This window comes from Galeopterus variegatus, unplaced genomic scaffold, assembly GCF_000696425.1.
Source record: "Galeopterus variegatus unplaced genomic scaffold, G_variegatus-3.0.2 Scaffold9752, whole genome shotgun sequence".
Lineage (NCBI taxonomy): Eukaryota > Metazoa > Chordata > Mammalia > Dermoptera > Cynocephalidae > Galeopterus > Galeopterus variegatus.
Genome location: NW_007735863.1, coordinates 14127 through 39016, shown reverse-complemented (window position 1 = coordinate 39016; position 24890 = coordinate 14127). Strand labels below are relative to the sequence as shown.

Genomic DNA, 24890 nt, shown 5'->3' with positions numbered 1-24890 from the left:
GTGGTTAGTGTACCAAATTTTCACAAAGTATCAGCTGAGAAAATCAATTGTAAACACTAGTGATATGGAAGTGTTTTATTCTATTTGTCTCTTAGAAAAGACATAACTGTAAAGCTTCCAGATCACTGGTCAGCAAATTTATTCTATAAGAGCCAGGTAGTAAATATTTGGGGCTATGCAGTCTATATGATCCCCGACTCAACTACTCAACTCTGCTGCTGTGATGCAAAAGTAGCCACAGACAATATGGAAATGACTGATGGTGGCTGTGTTCCAATAAAACTTAATTGACAAAAAGATGGCGGGGCAGGGGGTGTGGGCAGGAGCTCTGGAAGTTCAACACTCCCTGTTCTAGACCAATGCTAAGATAACCATAATGTGATTTATAAAGCTCAAGATCACATGAAGAGAATTTACTTTTTTGACAATCTCTTGATGCTGTTTCTTTTATCCAAAAACCGTTAATAATTATAAAGAGGTTTTCCTCTTTAAATAATTTGAAGAAATTTAAAAAACCCAAGCAGAGCAGGCAACTGTGTGGCCTACCTTCTTCTCTAGGGAGTTGCTCCACTCCTTCAGCAGGTTGACGTGCTGCACTGCAGAGCTGGCCTCGTGGGCCTTGATCTGCTGGTTTGTCCCCTGTGAGAGCAAAGACGTGAGGCATTAAGCCAACATCACTCCATTTCAAAGGACAGAAAGACTAACATATGGCTTTAAAAGGAGCACTAAACATGAAGGGGGCGGGTTATTCATGTAAAGTCAACAGGGAACCCCTGAGCCTCGGAAGACTGGTGCTCGGGGCTGCCTTTGCTACCATGTACAGGCGAGGAGCCTGCGAGACAAAGCAGAACGCGCCAAGAGAAAACACCCTGTGACGCTACAAGATAACCTCATTCCTCAAGCTACTTAGCAACATTCCACACATTTGTAACATCAAGAAATTAAGCTTTAAACTTATTTTTGGTCCTTTATAAACTATTTTTTTCATTAAAAATATAACTGGAAAATGTTTGGATACCTGCAGCTGCAGCTGGATACTGCTACAACAGTCTTGAGAACATGTAATCAGCTGGATTCCAGATAATTCACTACAATATTAATTTACTAACTCAAATATACTGCATCAAAAAGTATATCACTCCTTACCATCATAAGTATACTTAGAAAGTTACATACAAAACATAAAGAATCTACAGAGTACATAAGATGTAGACCATTTTAGAGTCAGGAATAAGCATATGAAATAATACTTCATGTATTTAAGGAAGTAATTAGTGTGAAAATATAATTTGTTTTGATATTGGAAAATTAAGAAGCCACAGAAAGCATTTTAATGATCTCCAAAACATATACTCTGTACATAGAATATCCATATATATATGTTGATATAAGTACTGCTATATATAAACATATATATACACATACACAGAGAGAATGAATGATACTACGTACGACATAACAGGGGCAGGCTCAGTCTCCCCAGAGACTACAGCAAAGGAAAAGTCATCATTCTTACTCTTAGGCTTTTTACTTTCTCAGAAAACACTAAGACGCCAGTATCTCTGTGCTGATTTCATACTAAATAATAATTAAATATAAAATACTTTAATTTTAATATATATTGCCTTTTGATAGTTTTCAAGATTAAGATATACATTTAAATGAAAACTCAGTTCCAATGTCCTAGCAATCTCAGACATGTTAAAAAAAATAAACAACAACAAAAAACCAGACATGTGTTTCTCACACTACATGTGTGGCAGCAACGGAGACGTTCCCCCGCACTATTTTCCTGGGACGTGTGGTTTGTACAGGCTGTGTTACATTTTGGATCCGTCCCTAGCTGGGATCAGAGTCAGCACAGGCATGTATACAAAATGTGTTTATGGACACACACGTGTGTGATCCCTACGGCTGTGTACTGACTGACACACACGTTGCTGAAACTATGTCCAGTTTGATATTCACTCATGTTCAAGTAACAGCTAAAATTTCCATAACGATCTATCTAGAAACCCCACCAAATGTCATTCTTATTTGTCCTCTTACTAGCTGGTTTTAGAGGCAATAGTTCTCCTAATGTACTGACTTCCACCATGGCACAGTGTCTCCCTGAAGTCTCAAAACACCACTAGACTGGAAAGCGAGCACCCACGCCTGCTGCATGCGGTTTTCACCCATGCAACAGTGTGTTTTGGTTTTATCACAAAGACTAAGCGAGTCCAGAACGTGCATGTTAAAATGTTAATATAATAACTTTCTCTCATGGCAAAATGTCAGTGACTGGGAAGGACAAATGTCGGATACTGACCTGAAAAACGCAGCCATAGCGCTTAAAACTACAGGTGCTGGGGGCATTGACACACTCTGACAAGTGTGCACTCAACTGCAACGGGAAAGAGACGTGAGTTGTGGCACAAACGTTTTGCATGAAAATGTTCAAACATATTAGGGCACGATAGCATCTGGGTTGTACTATTAAGAATGGTGTTTATCAACTACAGGTGTGTATATATCATCTGCTCCCTAGACTTCTATGCAGTAAATATACGGTATAGTCACGTGTATACACATATATACGCCAATATACAGGAATACATTTACTATAACATTTCTTAAACTCATAGTTTCTTTAGAACAAATTGTTCAAAATGTGACATGCCATATGCAATGCCAGAATTTTAAAAGGAAAGAAAAAAAACATAAACTGAAATGCACATTTAAAGACTATAAACAAAAATTGCATGAAACACCAAAAAAAAAAAAAAAAAAAAAAAAAAATCGAAAGCATTCAGGATGCAACTGGGTCACACACCTAATATACAGTGCACAAAAATAAATATATTTCTAAAGCAAGCTTACACAGGGTACCATCACTCGTAATACCTGATAAAACTGGAGATGAGTTTTCCTTCATCTGAAAAGACTTTCCCCCTCTGTATGGCTAGAAACTCATAATAGCTTTTCAACGGCCTCGAAGGTCACTCTAACGACATGAATCTTATTTGTTTGCTTGTTTGTTTTTTGATGGCTGCCTGGTAAGGGGATCTGAACCCTTGACCTTGGCAGCACTCTCCTCAACTGCACTACCCAGCCAGCCCTTAAGGACACTTTGCTTTTTTTTTTTTTTTTTTTTTTTTGGTGGCTGGCTGCGACAGGGATCTAAAACCCTTGACCTTGGTGTTACCAATACTGTGCTGTAACCAGCTGAGCTAACCAGCCAGCCTGAATCTTAATATTGTCACCTCTGATTGATGGACGGACTATCAGGAGGGACTGGGAGCAGGTAACTCATCTTGCAAGGAAAAACCCCTCTTTCAGCTCAGATATTGGGGAGTCATCAAATAACTACTACTTATGACCCCCAACAAGAGGAAAGGAAACTGAGAAGACTGTTTTAAAGACATGGTGTTATGCATTAGGCTCATAAAAGTGAAGGACAGTTTCTTCTTCTACTGAGTAAAATTCTCATCAGGCAACTCCAAGGATAGGTCTTCTTTACGGAAAACAATCAGCCCTAGTCAGGGGAGCAGGTGGTGAGCTGCGCACAGCTAGCCGGAACGGGTTTTTCTGTGCCATCCTGGCAAACGTGGGCAGGTTCTATAACTTCTCCTTGATCTACCAGGACAAAGTGGTCCTTTCCTCTTGGTTGATATTTAGGAAAGAGAGGAAAACAGATCCTGGCACTGCTCCTCTCACCCTGATGTGACAGCTAAGGAGAAGGGCCAACATCGTGGGAATGGCTGGAGGGACCCGTGTGACCAAGGTCTCTGAGCCAGGGCAGAGTCACAGTGGTTAAGGATCTAGCAGCCTGAAGTGCCTGCTGTTCCCCAGAACCCAGCCAGAAAGCCCTGGGCTGCACCTGGAGGAAAGACCCCAAAAGGCCCAAGGCAAGTGACTGGCATGAAAAGGCAGAATGAAGCCTGCATGGAGCAACATACATCTAACATGTTAAAACATTTCCTTCCAGTGCCCCTAATACAATCATGAACCTAACCAGCTAATGCTTCTAATGTTAAAGTCAGGGACATACTGAGTCTGACATTTTATTATATTATTTTCAGTGTACTACTATAAATTCAGTGTTGTACCTTTTTCTAAATTGGTTTTATTACCAGGACTCTTAGAACCTTACAGAATTTACAGAAGCTTTGGAACAGAGGCAAGAACAGTCTATAGTCCAACAGGACCTTTCACCAGAAACCCAAGAGAAATGTAGGTTTAAAGATTAAAAAAAAAAAGGGGGGGGGGGAAATTAGAGGCAAATGAAAGCAGCTTTTGACCCTAATTCAGATGGCTCTTAGTGAGCAAAAATTTAGGAGTGCATAAAAAACCCTGGACATCATTTCAACAGTACAGACCCTTTATACATTAACTTCAACAGCAGGACTGTCCAGTTGTGGAGATAGTTCACATGCATTTTCCCTGTTCCCTCCCAGAGGCACATCCAGGGGCCCAGAGACCACTGTCATCAGGTGAGACCCTGCCCTCACCCATCAGCATCAAGGTCCTGAGAGGACACACTTTGGGTAAGGGTGGCCTGCGGGGTCCTAGGCTCACACAGGCCCTCCAGCTCAGTCAGGGACATATGAAGCTGCTTCCCTGCGCCCCCTCCCCCATAACTGGTGGTAGAATTTCAGGCTGTTAAAAAAGGCTGAGGTGAGCAGGATCCTCTGAGCAGAGCACTCAGGTGACTGAGTGGGAGACCAGGGGATGCCACACACCCATCAATCCCAAGGGAGCCCCAGATGTCTCCTGGAACAGCAACCAAAGGCGCACCAGGTTAAGATTACATGCAAAAATGTTAAGAATCCTTGGAATTTTTCCATCTGAATATATCCTGGTCAAATGAAGTCATGCAAAATCTACCTTTCTCAAAGAAAGGGTGCTGAGGGCAATGTGAGATGCACAGCCACCAGGGCGGGCTGCATGGGTGCCCTTCCAGCAGCCCTGAGCTGTGGGAGCTGCCCCTGTACCCACTTCCTATCCAGGGGCACCCCCAGCCCAGCATGCATGGGCAACATGGTTCTGGAGTGGCTCTAAATTAATTCACTTTCTTGAGATAATCTTACAGTAATTTTATAGATTTATAAGGATTTTATAAAAATCTATAAAATATATTTTATAGATTTTAAAATAGCTTTGAAAAAAACAAAATATCACCCTGCTTGCACTGCAGATAAAATATTTTCATTTTTCTCAATTCTTAAAATTTTTTGGTCTGAATTTACCGCTTTGTAGCTTCTAATTACTTGCTTCTGACTTCCAAAAAATAGTATGAGGCTTTTCATCACTTTTGTTTTTCTGCCATACATACTACTATCAACTGTGAGAACGTGAGACTCCAGCTATGGAGGGAAGAGTGGACTCCATGGCATGCTAACCCCAAAGAGTTCACAACTCCTGACCAGGCCCTGGTCGTGCTCCTTACCTCACTCCTCAGAAGAGACTGGACACTGCATTTGTGAGGACAGGACACCACCACACAGGGACACTCGGTGTCTTCATGTTTCTACAGAGAAAAAGAAAGTGTCGTCCACTTTGAAACACACAACCTGTCTTCTGTTTGTCCCTCCGACGTCCCCACATGGACCTTAAGGAAGTGCTTTGTTCACTGTTGTTGTCCCCTTCAATTACAACAACACATTACATTTGGATGAGTTGTTATACTCAAGAAGTCTGAGTGTCTTAGGAGACCTCAGAAGATGTCATCAGATCTGACTAGTTAGGGCAATTTGTGGGAACACAGTCTGCCAGAGGTGGCATCTTAACAACAGCTGTCTTTTAGCAGGGTCCCCCTGAGCCTGATGGTGCTCCTGGTTCCCACAGCCCCTGATGTGCTGACCACTGGCTGTGCTCACACAGCAGGTGTCGCCTCTGCTGGATGGAGAGAAGGGTTTTCCCTTGGCCTCTCATTTTTGGGTCCTCTAAGGAGGGCATGGGGCCAGGTACTATGCACAGCTTTACTTGGTGTGTTTTTAAGGCCCTCAACTCCACAAGCACTCACTGTGGGTCAGCAGCACAGAGGTGACACCTTTAGGTTGCAGGAATGTTCTGATAAGCAGGGATTTAGTTGGCTGAGCCTGCCCGGCAGGCCCCCCTTAGGGTGCACCCCACAGGACACCAGCTCATCAGCACAGGCTTCCATCCTGCCTCGCTGTGTTCCGATTCAGAGTTCCCAGTCACCACAAAGTCAAGGCTTCCCTTGTTTTTCTTTATTTTTTTTTTTCCTTTTTGTCTTTTTTACTGACCGGCAACAAGATCGCAACCCTCGGTGTTGCGCCCGCACCACGCTCAGCCAGTGAGTGGGAACCGGTCTCCACATGGGATCCGAACCCTCGGCGGGAGCGCCGCCGCACTCCCAAGCGGTGCACTCTCCAGTGCGCCACCGGGCCGGCCCTTCCCTTGTTTTACAATGGGAAACCTCGGGCAAGTGGCTTCACCTCCCTGCCAGGGGTGCTGAGGGCTAAAAAGGTCAGAGGCCTGGAGAGCTGAGAGTAAGTTCTGATGCTGCACTGCCTTCCTGACCCTGCCCTCACTCTTGCCTTCACTCACCGACCAGACACTGTGGCTGGTGCCGGGGTCAGCACAGCATGACAGCAATGAGGAAGACACACAGACAATCATGGCTGCAGCAAGGGGAGGCGGAAGCTCAGGGTGCTGCAGGGAGGGAGCGTAACAGGAACCAGGGCTCGGGGAGGGAGACTGGCAGGGCAGGGGGTGGGGGCGCTGTCCAGCCAGGGTGGGGCAGGGATGGTGCGAGGGAAGGTTGGGGATGCCAGCAGGGCAGACCAATCAGTATCTCTGTACGTACTGTTAGCTATGATGGTGCGAGGGAAGGTTGGGGATGCCAGCAGGGCAGACCAATCAGTATCTCTGTACGTACTGTTAGCTATACTCATATCTCTACGAGGTTGTGCAAGGATATCTGAGTGATACGTTTCTAGAAGTAGGTTTTGTTGGGTGTCAAAGGGTGCAGGTATTTAAAATTGAGTTTTAATAGATAATGCCAAACTGCCTTCCAATAACCCTATACCAACCTAACTCCCTTTATCATGAGAAGACATGTTCCTACACCCTTGCCAACTCCACCATACTTTTCAGTCTAACTATCTGATAGGCAAAAAGGCAGTGAGGAGAACTGTAATTCTTCAGTAATGTGGGCTTAAGCATATTTTTGATGTTTATTAATCATTTACATTTCTTTCCCTGTGAATAGCCTTTTCATGGCTTTTGCCCACTATAGTGTGTTAAATAGTGTCCTCCCAAAATTCATGTCCACCAGGAACTTCAGAATGTGACCCTATTTGGAAATAGGCTCTTTGCAGATGCAATTAGTTAAAATGAGGCCACACCAGATTAGGGTGAGCCCTACACCAGTGACTAGTGTCCTTAGAAGACAGCCTTGTGAACACAGAGGCAGAGGCTGCAGTGATGCAGCCACAAGCCAAAGAACACCAAGGACTTCCGGCACCACCAGAAGCTGGCAGAGGCCAGGAGGGATTCTCCCTACAGTTGTCAGAGGAAGCAGGGCCCTGCTGACACCTTAGTTTCAGATTTCTAGACTAAGGACTGTGAAAGAATAATATCTGTTGTTTTAAGCCACCAAATTTGTGGTACTTTGTTACAGCAGCCAAATGAAAATTATATGCTCACTTAAAAAAAAAATTATTAATCTTCTACTGATCTGTCAGAACACTGCGTATTAGTGAAATGAGCCCTGTCTATAAAGTTAAATGTAACTGATACATTCACAAACATGTACGTGCACACAGAGTAGTAAAGCGTAACTACACGGTGAGTACCCCAGAAGCCAGCACCCAGGTATGACAGTGTGACTGAAACTTCATCCACCTGTGCACGCCTCTCCTATGTCACCGTCACTTTACCCCAAGAGGTGATCACTAAAACCATAATCCTGGAGTTTGTATTTCTACTTCCTCTGCTTAAAAAAGCTTCATTAAACATATATGTGTGCCAAGCAAAATAATGTTTTATACTGATTATTTCTGAATTTTATTAAAATGTGACTCTACTACAGGAGTCTTCTGCAACTTGGCTCAGTGTGATGCTCCTTAGACTGGTCTGTGTGCTGCACACAGATGGAGGTCTTGTACCGTCACTGCTGCATAGTGACACGTAATGTAATCTTCACTGCTGTACCACACACCGTCCCCTGGGTCACCACAACTGATCCACTCACTCTCCTGCTGACAGACACCTGGTCTGCTTCCAGATTTCTGCTGCTTTGGTTATGCTTGACCACATTTCCTGGTGTGTATGTGCAACAGTTTCTCCTACATATCTAGGAGAAGAATTGCTAATTAATTGAGTATGTGAATGTTCAAGCTAATAACATACTGCCAAATTGTTTTCCAAAGTGGCTGTACATAACTTGTATATTTACCACGATATATACATTTTCCCATAAAATCAGATCCTTGCAATTCTGATTTTTCAAAAGTTAAAAGAATTGCTTAAAGAAGCTGATATTCAATCATTTCTAGACTAAATATAAAAAAAGGGTTTTTTCCCTGACACTTTAAAATTATGCTGACATATAGGCTTAAATAAAAAAATAAATAAAACTTTAAAACAGCTGATATACAGGGTATACTACAGCTTAAACACAGAAAATAAATCTGCACATGAACTGCAATGGTTCAGAGTCTCAGTGCTTTATCAGCACGCATTTTATCAACCTGTGACGTATGCAACACACAAAGAAATGTAGGAAATGAAGGAAAATCAGGATAACCTGGGCTTTAGGCTGCCTGCATAGATGATTACTCTTTTTAAAAATAAACTCAAGACCTGAGATGGTGAGACTAAGTGTGCTAGAGCTGAAAGAACAAAAGACTCGGGGATGAAATCATGACACTGAAGGGAGAGGAGGCCCAGGCAAGTCACAGAAGTTTCCCTGGTACACAGAGAAGCGAATATGCCACTGCTCTGCCAGGGTCAAGGCTGGTGAGAGTCAGGTCAGGAATGCACTAGCAGTGACCGCTCACACACATGCTCGCCATAACCATTACAGGCTCCGAGAGAAAGCAACATCTGCCTGAAGATGCACTCTAGTACCAACAATGTTAAAACAGCTTAAAAACAGCTTAATCACAAGAGTGTAGGAAGACTTATAAGGAATATTTATTTGTACAACTTGGGTCCCAAACCTGCTAATTATCATTCTGTGCCTGAGCACCAGTTGTCTTTCCACCATCCTTAGTTGACAAAATCAAGATCCAGATCACATCAAATGCCACCTCCTCACTAAAGCCTTCATCAGGCTGTTAGTTGGTCTTTCCCCATTGGTACTTTAACTGTATTGCAGTTATAGTGCTTCTCACCCTACAATGAATTTGGCTGTCTCCCTTACCAGACTGTGACTGAGCGAGAGACTGCAACTTACTCTTGTGTGCGTCCTGAGCAACTCGCACAGCTCTGGTGCCCGGCAGGCACTAAGTAAATGTTTTGTAAATCCATATGCTATGCTGGCATTTTAAAACCTGACTCTTTACACTGATGTTCAGAGTAAGTTACTTATATGGTGTTCAAATGACACGCTCTACAATTCCTTCTATTCTTGAATGAAAATTAATTGCCAGATTCGATTTTGCAAATAAAGGTAACTGATTTTTGCAAGAAACAAAGTGTAACTTTGTTAGCTATACACTAATATGTGTAAGGCCTGGAGTATTATTCATTAGTATGTGTCTCATTCCCTGGAATTTAGTTCCTGGAAGAATTATTCAAGTATGACAAATACCATTGTTATTTTTCAAAGGGGGAGGGCACAGCTCTTAGAAGTTCTTAATAACTGGAAATGTCTATAATGTCACACAATAAAAACATTTTGCAAGGAAATAAAGTTACAGGCACAGGAAAGTTACAGAAAGTAAGGTAAACATGGAGATTATCTCACTTCATAGAGAAAAACAAAGAAAACTTTCCCTAAATTTTGGTCATTAAATGCTCCAGGATATCCACCAGGAATTCAAAGGCGGCCCTCATGTCCTGACTGTGCTTCTGTAGTCCCTCCCTTCCAATGACTCCAGAGGCACAAGTCACCCAGTACCTGCTGCTCCCCCTCAGCCTCTCAGCACCACCTCCCCCTTCCTTGGGATCCCACTCTCCTGATCCCTCCTTACCAGTCACCCCATTGCTGGATGACCTCCCCTCTTGGCAATCTGTCAGCATTCACCTGCCCAGGCCTCCATACTCTAGCCACAAAGACCACCAATTCATACTTGTCTGCTTGTCCCCCTCTCCTTTGTCCCTCCACCACCTATCTGTCACCCCTGGCATGCCTTTCTCAGGGCCGCCCAGTTCCTTTCTCCTACCCCCTGCTGCCCCCCACCCTTCGCATCTCACCTGTGTTCCTAAAACCCACTGGCCAGGTTAGTTTCATCTCAGCCTGTGCACTCCCTTGCTGTCCCTGACTGCTTCAGAGAAACCAGCCCTGCTCACCACCGCCTGCTTCAATGCCAGGTGATTTTTCTTCATAATACTTACCACTACCCAACACTGCATACCTGTTAATTACCTCTTCCCACTAGCTGAGCTTTACCATTGAATCCCCAGCTCCTGGAATGGCATCCGACACACAGTAGGTATCACTAAATGTTCAATGAAGGAATGGTTTTTAAAGTTTGTCCTCCACCCTCTCCTTTTCTCTTTAACTTACATGGAAGTGATATGATTATAACATACACACACAATATAGAATGGTGCAAAAATAACTGAGGTATGAAAACATTTTAAATTCTCATCTCTCTAAGACACACAGCTGCACTTCAATGCTGCAGGACAAATTAGCCTGTTGTAAACAATGGTTACGTCACAAAGCTGTAAAAAGATCAAGCAATTCATCAAAATTTTGAGGCCATTCTCTGGAACAAGTTAAAAATTCTGCCTTTTTTGAGTAATTATTTTTCATTTTTTTGATACCCCAAATGATATTCAATCAAGGCAACAGAAAATGTTAATTACATAAATCAAAATAGGCAAAACAAATAAAGCCTAACTGAAGTAAAGTCAGATGAAAATTGCTATTTACTCCTGTCTTTTCTCTTTATTCCTGTTTGAATAGTCATTTATAAAGCTATTCTGTGTAGCAATTACATCTGAATTGAGCAGAAGGTAGGTGAAACAGGAAAACACTGCACCTGCAATGTGATCATTGGAACCTGACTCCGGCAGTGATTGCACGTGGCCTCACGGTATTTACAGGCCTTTTCCACGTGATCACACAGGTCTTTTCTCAGTACTTTTTCTTTGCAGTCAGCACGCACACATGAAAGTTCTTCAAACTGGCAATCATTTTTTAAATGTACCTGTAAGACAAACCATTCAAAGTTCTTAATTGACAAAAAAAATTCAATCTGAAATACTATATCAGATTCTAATATCTATGCAATGAAATCCTACAGAAATGTTTCTAATCTGCCATTAGACCAGTTTTTCATAGCAAAGAGTGACAAATATACCAAGAGACACTGAATTTCATATTCTTTTTTTTTTTCCTTTTTGTCTTTTTTCGTGACCGGTAACAGGATCGCAACCCTCGGTGTCGCGCCCGTACCACGACCGGCAACGGGATCGCAACCCTCGGTGTTGCGCCCACACCGCGCTCAACCAGTGAGCGGACCGGTCTCTACATGGGATCCAAACCCTCGGCGGGAGCGCCGCTGCACTCCCAAGCGGCGCACTCTCCAGTGCGCCACCGGGCCGGCCCTGAATTTCATATTCTATTTAGTGATTACTCAAACTATATTGCTGTCGAAGAATTAAGTCAATTCCTCCTCCTGGATAAATAGGTAGATGGATATCTGCTAAAAACTTTGTTTTATTCCAGTTAAAATATCCTTCCAGGATAAAATACAATACTAATCAAAAAAACATTTCATGGTGAAAAAAGGTTTTAATGGGCCTTCCAAAATTAAAATCCAATTCAGATTTGTTTATTCTAAACAGGGTGGGGGTGTTTAAAAACCAGTTGACAATTCTGCCAATGATGCCATAAAAATAACATTTTATACTCAAGTGATTTGGATTGCTTTTATATTTAGTGTATTTTGAAGGATTAATGTAAACATGGTCTCAGAGGAGCCACATCACACCAACCAGCTCATCAGCCGGACACGGTAAGCACTCGTGTTCCTTAACGTAAAAGCTTCCAGTGCCACTTGGGTACTTACTAGCAGATGTCCCAGTGTTAACTGCTCTGCACAACCTTTGCTTTCATTCCGACAATAGATCTGAAGAGCCAGAATCTCTCTCTTGCAGCAATTATCCTTAAATACCTGAAATTGAAAGACAGTTATCTTAGAGGATTATGTCTTAATCATTACATGCTACATTGGATAAGGCAAAACCACTTGAAAAAAGTCATGAGAGCAACTCTTAAGTGGACCTTGGAAAGTATTAAGGACCATCCTAATTTCTACAAGTAGAATGAAGGAGCTACCACCAAACCACATAATTTAAATAATACAACCTTAACTACTGTCTCTTATTAGATAGACCAAAAGAAAACAAATTATACTGAATAATTAAAGATCACTCTAGAGCAGCTAAACATATTTGGTTAACTTGACATAATCTCAAGACAAAGGCAGAGCAAGACCACGCTCACATTTAGACTGTGGAGATGTCCAGGAGCCAGCACTGAAAAGGCGGCCATGGCGGACGCACCTGCCTACCAAAAGATAAGGGCAGAATCTGCAACTCAACACATTTTATGGACAGTTTGCTGGAGAAACAGACAAAGTAATATAGGAAGTCATATGTTGGAGATGATTTGTAAAACTTTTACTTTGGTTCCTTTTCACAAGGTTATGCTGTTATAACTCATTTTTCACATAAAAGATAGCATTAACCTGCTACTAGAAAAAACTATTTTAAATACATATTGCATAGACCAAGGTTAAAAAAGTTTCCCTTTGAAAATAAAAATCTTCCTGCCTTTCTTTAATTTCATTTCTCCTTTAGAAAACAAATACTCTTCACTCTTTCTAACAACACAATCTACAAACAACATGTGAGTCCTCAGGCATTGCTAAGAAACCTGTTGACACTCCATGACAGCAGGAAAAAAGGAGCTTAATATGATTTGTCAACTCCACAGGCAAAGAAATAGAATTGACAGCTGTGAAGAGTTTAAAATAAACTAATGTGGAGTCTGATCCTTCATAAATATGACTTTTTTGAAAAAGCCATGATTCAAGGAACTAAAATCAACAGAAGAGATATTTTTAACTGATAAGAAGTAACTTCCTGGGCCGGCCCGGTGGCGTACTGCTATAGTGCGCCGCTTGGGAAGCGCGGCGGCACTCCCGCCCGAGGGTTCGGATCCCACATACAGACCGGTTCCCGCTCACTGGCTGAGCGAGGCGTGGGAGCAACACCGAGGGTTGCGATCCCGTTGCCGGTCCCCGGTCCGGTACGGGGGCAACACTGAGGGTTGTGATCCGTTGCCGGACACGGAAAAAAGACAAAAAAAAAAGAAGTAACTTCCTTTTTGGGCTGTTTAAGTTCCTTAAGTCATTGGGGTTTAATCTCACAGATAAAAAAACATTAATTGAAAAATACCAGAATAATGGAAGTACAGAACTTACCAATTGAAAAGGACCTCAGATTATTTACTCCAAATGTCCCTTTTTACAGATGAGGAACCAGAGGCCCCCACATCACTTGGTGACCTGCTGGGGGGTAGATCTAGGTCTCTCCAGAGACACAGACACAACTAGTTCCACTCTTTCCCTGAAGATCTACAGCTTTAGTCTGTATCATTAATGATTCTTCAACAAAACTAGTAATTTTGTGTCAGCTATCAATGTCATTGAAAAATACGAATAACTTTGAATAATAAAACAAATACACTAAAAAAATTATCAGCCCATTGTTTCAATGTTCTCTCTCAATCACACTTGTTAGACACATGTTAACAAGTTAACATATTACCATGTTAAGACAAGGATTAAAGTTGAGTGATTTGTTTTTCTTAATAACTAACCTAAGACTTTAGCAGCAGGTAAATGCTAAGGAAGAAAAGGTACACGGACAGGTGACCAATTCTGTCTCTAAACCTGCCAGAGCAGGTTACGTCAGATGCCCTTATCCCCGGCAGCCCAGGGGCACCTATGGCCAGCAACCCTCAAATCAATGCACTAACCTGAGCTGCCCTGAACAACAAACCCAATCTTCAAAGTGCTTTAGACAGGTAAATCCCAGAGCAAGAATTTTATTGTACAATTTAATGACCTACATTAAAAAACTGTCAGGTTCATTAATCAAAATATTAGAACCACACATATATTTATTGATATTTTAAGTACTTTAAGAATGAGTTGTTTCAGACTACAAGTGTGCCTGGTAGGGTTTAGCGTGCGTGGATGACCACCTGTCAGAGACACAGTGAGAGGGGATCTGGCACCAGGTGGAGAGGTGGCGGGCAATCTTGGGTGGCCCTACAAGTGTGCCTGGTAGGGTTTAGCGTGCGTGGATGACCACCTGTCAGAGACACAGTGAGAGCGGATCTGGCACCAGGTGGAGAGGTGGCGGGCAATCTTGGGTGGCCCTTCCCACTGAGCATGTACCCATGACACCCATGGCTCTCGCAGGCACACACAACAGTGTGTGGGAGAGAAGTGGCTGATCTCACACACATCTAATGACTTTAAGACACAGGGGAGTTAAGGGGTGGAGAGGAGGGAGAGCAAGTTCAAATGAACCCCTCAGACTCGCACATCTTAAGGTAAACTCTAGTGTAAGAGTGGAGCATAAGCTGTGTGGGATAAGGACTCACGATGACAGAGTGACCTGACCACAAGCAGCCCCTGCCACGCACAGGCACTCAGCCCTTCACTCACACAAACTCCCCATATGCACCCCCGGGGGTCTTAGCATGTGATACTGTTACTGGTAAGGTGAGGAGACAGGCTCAGAGGGTGAAATGCCTCATGGAGCTCATACAGGAGAGTGGCTGAATGGATCCAACCTCGCTGTCTGTCCAGGTACTTACACGACACAGTGCCCTGCCTCGGAGCCTGCTGCATCAGCCATCAAAACCAAGATAAAACCGAGTACCAGAGTGCCAAATGCAAACTATGTGAAAAGTATCACCCAGCTTAAAACATTTGACAGAATCATTTATTAAAAACCCAAGAATACCTTATCTTTAATGATGCTTTCTTGACACGCTGTACATTTTGGACTTGAGGAGCTGGGGGAAAACACAACGACTACATTAGAGTGGAAGTCCCTTTCTCATTGGCACTCACTAGAGACACAGAACCATTCACTTCACAGTCAAGTTTGCTCTTAGCTTATGGCAACAAGTAGAGCTTACAGGATGCCATGGTGAATTTGGTTTAAAATGAAGCCATAGGAGAAAAGCTGCATTTAGAATGGTAATTTTTCAAAAGGAAATTAAGTGGAACAGTTTAGTTTGGTCCCACTTGGAAAGCCCCTTTCAATTAATGTAAAAGTGAAATTTTATTTCAGAAACCAAAACTAGCTATCTGCAAAGGAGCTCTTCAGTGTGAGCATCTATAGTCTGTTAGGAGAGATTTAAATGTTCTTTTTTAAAACAGCCAGTACTTTCTCCACAAGCTATTTTTTTTCACTGCATATTAAAAGGCCAATGCCAACTGCACAGAGGAGCCAGCCTCCCTCCCCCAGGGCCTACCCGCTCCTCTATGGTCCACCCCCCCTTTCCCAGGGCCCACCCCCTCCTCTACGGTCTACTCCCTTCCCCAGGACCCACCCCCACCAGAAGGCTTCTCCTCGGCCCAGAGGTGCAGTCAAGGTTCTTGTGGGAAGGGAAACTAGGTACTCTGAGTCTACTGCGCTGTCACTAAGCTTGACTCAGGTATTCACTCACAAGCAGGCACAGCTGAGTTGTTGGGTGTAAGTGGGTTAGACCACAGCAGGAAGAACTGAGAGGAGAGCAAGGTGAAGGCAGGTGACACGGGAGGGATGCTGGCTGCTGTGTTCGGCCTGGGGCCCAGAGGGGGGCCAAGGGGCAGTCCAGGCTTGAGTGGCAAGTCGGGAGGAGGAGCTGGCTACCCTTCCCAGGCCAATGTGCCCTAATGGCAGTGACTGAGTCAAATGCATCCTGCAGAAACACAGTACCCAGCACAATGCCCAGAAAATACAAAATACCTGCAGGATGATTAAAGGTGTTTTCTTGGCCAATGCTATTTCTGCTGTAAAATTCCAGCCTGCCTTTGTGATTATACAATGGCACCAACACTCAGCTGATAAGCGCTTCCAAGGGCCTGGTGCATGTTCTACCTGCACTTGCTACGTAAGCATGCACAGATCAGGTTTCAGCTCAGGGAGTGATACCCAGTCCTTTATGCTGACACCTGTCCTCCCTCCACCCTCTGCAGCATCCTTGCACACCAGAGCACTAGCACTTTAATGACTCATTTGTCATTTGCTGGTGTGTGTCTCCTCCACCGAACTGTGAGCTCCTTGAGCAAAAAACAGCAACACGACAGGGGACACCAAGGCTCCCTGGACAGAGTGGCTGATGCCATCAGGGGAGACTTTAAAGGAGATTCTTGGGGGAAGAGAGGAACAGAAGTCTGCAGGATGGGAGAAGGTCATGGGGTGGGGTGGTGCAGGCCTCTGGTCAGAGGCACATAGAGGCCTTAGTACACTAACTCAGATGCGGCATCTTACTGAGATTCCCTAAACAATTCACAAACTGGGCTCTGAGACTTTTAATCATTTCTTTAGGGCCTTAAACTTTCAGAGGTTTATCTTTTAGAGAAATATATGAGTGAACAGAAGAGCGAGGACTGGAAAAAGCGAAAGGCACAATCAGCCTAAACAAGCGCCACCCCACAGCGTGCGTGCGTGGGCACCTACCCCAGCAAGGCTGCCATGCAGGTCTCGCAGAACCGGTGCCCACACTCGGTCTGCTTCGGGTTACACAGCACCAGGCGGCACTTCTCACACTTGTACTTGTCCTCCACAGTCTTCACAAACTTTTCTTTGTAACCTCCTTGTTCAGGGACGAAAACTGATGTCCCAGCACTGCGGTCAGGGTGAAGCTTTAGTGGCGGGTTAGTCTGCAGTGCACCATGAGAGTCCATCTTTTTACTTGACTCCATTTTGGGAAAGAGAAATCCTGCCAGAAAAAAAATAACAATAAAGTAAGACTGCCACCCCATTGTACTGTGCAAGGAAATAAGAAACATAGCTTCGCAAGAGCGTCTGAAAGATGTGCTGTCTTTCAGTTTTAAGTAACACACAAGGATCATTCCCGACTTTAACAAGACAAATATGCTTCCCTTCTACTTTACCCAAACACTGCTGTTAACAATACTACTCAAAACACTTCCTAAAAACTTGATAAAAGGTACACTTAATAAATTGTATTTTCAAGGTTCTTTAAAACACACATAATACTTTGATGTGTCGTAACTCGGAATTCTATGCATCACTCGGATATTTTGGGGGAAGCAGCAGTCATTCTTAGCCGATTGTATTTCCTGGTTAAGCTCACTGCTAGATGAGCCTTGAAGACCAGATTCAGGGGTGGCCCATCACACTACAACAGCACGGTGGCCAGCATCTACTGCAGCTGACATGCGTCCAGACCAGGAGCACTCCTCTTCACACGGCAGAACCCCACGAGAGTGTGCCCACTGTGCCTGAGACGCTTGGTTTCCACCCTCTACCCACATTTTACTAACCCTGCAACACCCTGGCCCAGCACTGCAGAGCCTTGGGGTGGGCCCGTCGTGGATTGACAGGATATTTTCATACCAAGCCTGGGAAGAGAGCATGAGGGAGGTCTGGCTCTCCTTCGTACATGAGAAGGCTCAGGGAGGTGCCCAGAGAGAGGGCTGGCAGAGGAGACAGTGGATTGGAGGAGTCTCCTGTGCCCCGTCCTGGGCAGGCTCTCCTACCACACCGGGTCACAAGTTACTCTGCAAGGATGGCTGCCTCCCATTTGCAAGTTCCCACTGACAAGTAAAGTAAGCACTCCTAGACGTGAGCCACAGAGACCCCAACCTCAGCAGCCTGCCAGCCGAGGGCTCGAGATGGAGCAACTGAGCATAAGATTATAAAGGAGTTGAGTGAGGTTCCTGAAGAAGCGCTAACTTTAATGAAAATGATACCGTGCATTAATAAACTGACTAGCGATCCTAAGTATCTTCTAACACTTTTCTGAACCATAAATTAAATGTTTCCAGATGGTGGTATAAAGGCTGGCTTCTCTTTCTTTTCTACATACTGTACGACGGGTGTGTACTCTAGAATAAAAAAACACATTTTGAATGTTGCATGGTGTCGGGACTGAGTTGTGCATTGAGAACTTTCTTGGGAGTTTTTGCCCAGTTCCCTGCAGCCCTTCTCTACAAGGCCTCTGCTGGGCAGCTCCAGGGCAGGGGCGCAGACACCCCCCCTGTGACCCGGGCCCAGCCTGCCCACCCCAGCCCTATCAGTAGCCACTGGCTAGCCCTGGTCCCTACAGACCTTGGTAAAGAAGGGGAGGCTGGGAAAGAAGTTCGAAGACCACATGGGCCAGGCTCAGTAGCCTCAAGGAGACCTACTGCCCAGACACCTGACAGAAGTTGCTTCTGCACATGGGACTTTCTCATGTAGACTTTCCTGCCTCCCCGCTCCATCCTTCCTCACAATATGGTAATGTGTCTGGGGAACAGACAGAGAAGTTTCTTTCAAAACTCACTAGCTGCCTCACAAACACACTGTGTTCTTGCCCCATCCATCTACGTTTGCTACTTACAAAAATAAGGGCCGAATTCAGAGGACTCAGGGCCCAGCCTCCATCCTCTGAAGGGGCGGCCTCAGATGGCCATGGGCGCCGTTGTCGCCCACCTCTTCATGAGGCTGAAAGCACGTACTGGCCGGAGAGGCGAATGGTGTCCCAGCCACACCTGGGTTAGCGTAACCTAACAGAACACTGCTGTGGCAAGGTGTGGGAGCCCTGTGTAAAATCCGTTTATTTGTGAAAACAAAACAAGTTTTCAAAACAACCTCAAGAGGCCAGTGACTCTTTGCTTACACACTGGCCAATCAGAATCTTGTTCATTAGGACACTAACTAATCTTTCTTAGCTAAGTCCCTAACCTTGCCTGTCACATCAAAGGGTCAAACCAGGAGGCCACCTGCTGCCCACCACCACCCACCCCGCTCCCCATGCGGTCCCTTGCCTCCTCAGATGCCCCATGTTGGCCAGAGTCCCCGCCTGGCCCCTGCAAGCCTGCCACGTGTGTTGACTGGCCCCCACCTCGTCCTCTCACAACCCTACCTCGAGTCCTCTTCATACTGTCCTCTGCGCAGCCTGTACCTGAGCTAAGTTGCTGGTTGGAGAACAAACTTCCCAGGAAGGAGGGAAAGGAGGCCCTCTGGTGCTTAGGCAGCAGGGACAAGAAAAAAGTCAGTCCTTTGCCTAATGTTTACAAGTGAGGGAAAATAAGCATAAGAAAACTATCTGAACATGAAATGTCCAGAATAAGCAAATGCATAGAGACAAAAAGTAAATTCGTGGTTGCCAGGGTCTGGGTGCTGGGGAATGGAGAAGAGTGGCTATTAATGGGTATGGGGTTTCTTAACAGCATGATAAAGATGTTCTGGAATTACATAGTGGTAATGGCTGCACAACCCTGTGAACAGACTAAAAACAACTGAACTGTATATTTTAAAGGGGTGGACTTTATGGTATGTGAATTACATCTCAATTTAAAATCTAAAAGAATATCACAAAGTAACTTCAAAATGGTTCCATTTAGGTTAACTTGTGATACTTATACAGATATATAGTATCATGTTCTTTAAAATGTGACACCCTAAAACTGAAGTTATATAAATAGTGCCTGATGCTGTGGACATTGCCTGACATACAATGGGTGCAATTAGATTTTCATTTTTATTATAATAGTATATGCTCTAAGAGGGGGAAAAAAAAGCAATTAAGAGATGAGGGTACAACATGCAAAGATTCCCTGAATGCAACTACCCGGAGGAAGATGAGCCCTCCCAGCGGTCAGTGTGACTCTGCACATACTGAAATGGCCAATGCACGTTATGAGAAAACATATTTTTCTTTTTTATCCCCACAAACTGTCAAACATGCAAACTAAGCTACAGTTTTCTTTTCTTATCAATAATGTATCCTGGGCACTTTTCTATATTACCATATAAAAATCTTATTATTTTTAAGGGCTGCACAGCACTCCACGGTATAGTTTGCCATAACTTACATAACCAGTTATACTTAAGGCGGGTTAGGCTATGCTTGATGTTTTGCTATTATGGACAATTCTGAAGTGAACATTCCTGAACATATATCTTTGCACATTAGGCAATCAAATAGTAACAGAACTGCTGGTTCAAAGATGATGTGCCTTTAAAAATATTATCATCACTGCCAACTTGCCTTTTATAAAGGTTGTGCCAAGGTATATTTCCTCTAATGGCTAGCAAGTATCTAAACAAATATTTTATAAGACGAAATAGCCTGTTTCACGCAAATGCTGGTATTTCCGACTTTATTTCAGCCTTGACTGTGTTTTTGGGTGAGTGCCACAGGCCATGTTGTTGTCCAAATGTCAGGGTTCTGCTGTGCATGGCCATCTCTCACGGAACTTGGTAAACGGGACACACACATGGAATCTCTCGTGTCTCCCCCCAGGCCCTACTGTGCCACACGTGAGTGAACCTTCTTCAGGTCTGGGACTCTGCAAAAGCTCACCAAACCAACGCCTTTGACATCCACACTGGGTGCCTACACTGCATAACGGCTCTGTGCCTAGGACATCAGGGGACATGGGGAAGGAGACTGTGCCTGCCGTTACAGAGCTGTGAGGGAGTCGGGAGGGTCGTGAGAATAAGGAACAGTCCAGGGTCGCCAACCAGAAGGAGCCACAGAACACAGCACCCGCTCACTAGTTAATGTACCCATGTGCTCCTCCGTCCTCAGCCCATCCGCCAGTCTCACTCCACAGTTAAACATCAGCCTGAACCTGGTGTGTATAATTCTCCTGCTAGCACAGGTATTTTTCTTTTTAATATGACTTTGCCTGTTTTGAACTTCATAAAAGTGATATTGTACCACACGTGGTCCTCTGCCACTAGTATTGCCAATATTCATCCATGTTTATTGGGTGTAGATATACCTCATTCATTTTTGCTGCTGTATTAATCATGTACTTATCCATTTTCTTACCACACTGTTTCCAGTTTTTGCTATTATAAACAGTCTGCTCTGAACATTCTGGCACATTTCTTCTTGGGGCACTTGTACAGTTTCTCTAGGGTATATACTCTAGATCAGGGGATCAGGGATTAGCAAATCTAGCCAGCAACCTATTTTTGTAAGGCCCTTGAACTAAGAATGTTCTTTAGATTTTTAAAGGGTTGTAAAAATAAAAAAAGACTGTGACAAAGAGTGTATGCAGTGTACAAAGCCTATTTATTCTCTTGCCTTTAACAGAAAGAGTTTGCCATCCTCTGTCCTGGACTCTACGTCTGGAGAGTGAAGAGGAATTGCTGGCACACAGGTTGTATAAAAGGCCAATTTCACAAGCAAGCGCCAAACTGTTCTGCAAAGCAGAGGTACCAATGTACACTCCCAGCAGAAGCATGAGGCTTTCTGTTAATACAAATCCTTGACAGCACTTGGAGTTATCACACTGCTAACCTAACAGGTATGATGGTCTTTTTTTCCTATCCTGATAATTAGAAAGATTTAGCATCTTTTCATATGCTCATGGGCCACCTGTTTTTTTCTCTGAAATGCCTGATTGTGTCTTCTTCTGATTTTTTAATTGGCATTGCCTATACAATGTTGATTTCTAGGAATTCTTCATATATTTTGACTGCTAATCCTCTGTTAGTTATATGTATTGTAAATGTCTTGTCCTAATTCATGGCTTGACTTTATTTATGGTGTCTTTTAATGAAGAGAAGTTCTTACTTTTAATGTAGTTGAAGTGTAAGAATCACCTAATCACCTCCTAAAACAACTAGGACAACAGAAATAAAATTAAAATAAAATAGGACATAAATACCTACCTATCATGTCCAGAGGAAAAGGGAGCCTGCATTTAGAAAAACCACCACTTGGAGGCAAATTCCTCACAATCAACTCAGAGGTGGACAATAATGACCACTGCTGGTGTTGGACACTAACTTGGCATATCACCTCAAGGCCACATGCAAGTCATGCAGGAGAAGAAACCACTGAGGTGGACGTGCTCCCAGGTTCCCTCCCACCTATATAACAAGGAGGGCAAAATCCTCAAGATCCCCAAAGAAAACAACATTCCTGTCTATAGAACCAAGTTTTCAGTAGCAGGGAGGGCACAGTTTTTACCAAAATGCCCTCAACCCAACAGGCACACAATACATATTGACAATAATAAGTCATTGTATCTTTTATAATATTCATCCTTGTAAGACATTTTAAATCCTTTCTGGAATCAGGTGGGGTATCCATAAATTAGGCTAACTCAAAATTGGCCACCATGTTAAGAACAGACTAGTGAGTGATGTCAGCAAAAATGGCTACGGAACTCCCAAAGTCTATCCTTCAATATATGTAATGAAAAACTGGCCAAAACTGTTAGAATCAACCTTTTTAAAACTCTGGAAACTAAGCAGAAACCGGCAGCAACCAGAGGAACACTTAAGCAAGAGAAACCAGTTAGATCTTGGCAAGAACAATGAACTCCAAGGCATTTTAACTTACCCTGGTCCCATCCTGTGAGCAGCAGTGCCCTGGAAGATAACAGGCCACAATCCTGCCACTAGCACTGGTCCTGAAGGGAGCAGAACCAACCTCATTTGCAAAGAACTATGGTTATTTGTTTTGACCTATCTGGTGGCTCCCAGGAAGACTGGCTCAAAGGGCTCGTCTTGACCTCACCAAACCTGCAACTCTCCAATGCTGAGGTGGCTACTGGGGAAGGGGGTGGGGTGGGGAGGGGGCTACTGAAAATATTTACAGGTTGCTACCGTCTAAGCCAATGAATAACAGTTGAGGCAAAAAACAGACTTAACCAAAGGCTTGAGAGGAAAAGCTGGGGAGTAAGATGCTTTGGGAAATAAGAGGTTTGAAAAGTTCTAACATTCCAGGGAACCTAGAAGGCCATGTAATGCCCAGGCCTGTGTACATGCTCAGGAAAGAACTAAGAACATCCTATGCTTTCACCTCTGGCTGACGTACAGGTTCTATGCAAGCAGGAAGTGAGTGCTAAGGAGCCACTAACAACTGCCTGGCTCAGTGCTGAAGGTAAACCCAAACATATACACAGACCCTATTTGAAAAGACGGGGAGATATTTTTCGTTCCAGGCACTTACAGAAATCTCTGTCCAATCACTAGCTGACCACTATGTAAGTGGGATAGGATTCAGTGGCCACACATGACAAAGAATACATACTGTACAAAATTAGCTCAGAAAAGACACTATACAAACAATGACTATAACAAGTAGCAACAACAAACCCTGGGGAGGGGGAGAATGTCATTTCCAGAGTTGTCACACTATAATATTCAAAATGTCCAGTTTCCAACAAAAAAATCACAAGGCAAACAAAGAAACAAGGAAGGATAAAACACACAAAGGAAAAAAGCAAGCAACAGAAACTGCCCAGGAAGAAGTACAGACATTAAACTTACAAAGACTTTAAATCAGCTATTTTAAATATATTCAAAGAGCTAAAGGAAACCATGTACAAAAACCTAAAGAAAACCATCAGAGCAATGTGTTACCAAACACAGAATATAGATAAAGATAAATTATAAAAAGAAACAAAATAGAAATTCTGGAATTAATAAGCACAATAAGTGAAATGAAAAATTAACTACAGGGGCTCAACAGCAGAAATAAGTTAAAAAAAAAAAGAATCAGAGAACTTGAAATTAGGTCAATTGAGATCAGAAGAAGGCCAATTGATATTACACAATGTAAGAAGCAAAAGGCAAAATAATAAAGAAAAATAAACAGCACCTCACAGACTTGTGGGACACTGTCAACTATACCAACATACATATTATGAGGTTTCAGAAGGAGAAGGAGAAAGGGAAGAATATCTGAAGAAATAATTTGCTGAAAACTTCCCGTATTTGGTGAATAAACAATCTGCACATCCAGGAAGCTCAACAAACTCCAAGTAAAATAAATTCAAATAGATCTACACCAAGACATTATAATCAAATTGTTGAAGAGGTAAAGACAAAGAGAGAATCTTGAAAGCAGTAAGAAAGAAGTGACTCCTCACATACACGGACTTCTTAATAATAGCTCAACAAACTCCAAGTAAAATAAATTCAAATAGATCTACACCAAGACATTATAATCAAACTGTTGAAGAGGTAAAGACAAAGAGAGAATCTTGAAAGCAGTAAGAAAGAAGTGACTCCTCACATACACGGACTTCTTAATAATAATAATAAGTAATTTCTCATCAGAAACCATAGAGGCCAGAAGACAATGGGATGACATATTAAAGGGCTGAGAGAAAAAAAATCCTGTCAACCAAGAATTCTATATCCAGCAAAACTCTCCTACAAAAATGAAAAAAATAACCGAGAAAATACTGAATCCAATAATAAAGGTATCATACACCATCACCAAGTGGGATTTATCCCAGGAATGCAAGGTTCGTTCAACATATGAAAATCAATCAATGTAATACACATTAATAGAAAAAAGGGGAGGGCCGGCCCGGTGGCGCACTGCTATAGTGCGCTGCTTGGGAAGTGTGGCAGCGCTCCCGCCGAGGGTTCGGATCCCACATACAGACCGGTTCCCGCTCACAGGCTGAGCGAGGCGCGGGGGCAACATCAAGGGCTGCGATCCCGTTGCCGGTCCCGGTCCGGTATGGGGGCGACACTGAGGGTTG

The 24890-nt window shown here is 43.5% G+C and overlaps 1 protein-coding gene across 1 annotated transcript in view; it reads right to left on the bottom strand.

Annotated features, from left to right (window-relative positions):
* TRAF3 (TNF receptor-associated factor 3) overlaps nucleotides 1-17123 on the bottom strand; it is a 30085-nt gene extending 12962 nt beyond the window's left edge. Inside the window, exons 1-7 of the mRNA XM_008593859.1 lie at nucleotides 16879-17123; nucleotides 15172-15223; nucleotides 12198-12302; nucleotides 11166-11333; nucleotides 5432-5512; nucleotides 2312-2386; nucleotides 547-639 (exon numbers count right to left, since the gene is read on the bottom strand). Coding sequence (XP_008592081.1) covers nucleotides 547-639; nucleotides 2312-2386; nucleotides 5432-5512; nucleotides 11166-11333; nucleotides 12198-12302; nucleotides 15172-15223; nucleotides 16879-17123 — 819 coding nt within the window. The remainder of the gene's footprint in view (nucleotides 1-546; nucleotides 640-2311; nucleotides 2387-5431; nucleotides 5513-11165; nucleotides 11334-12197; nucleotides 12303-15171; nucleotides 15224-16878) is intronic.
* Nucleotides 17124-24890: the final 7767 nt, after the last annotated feature.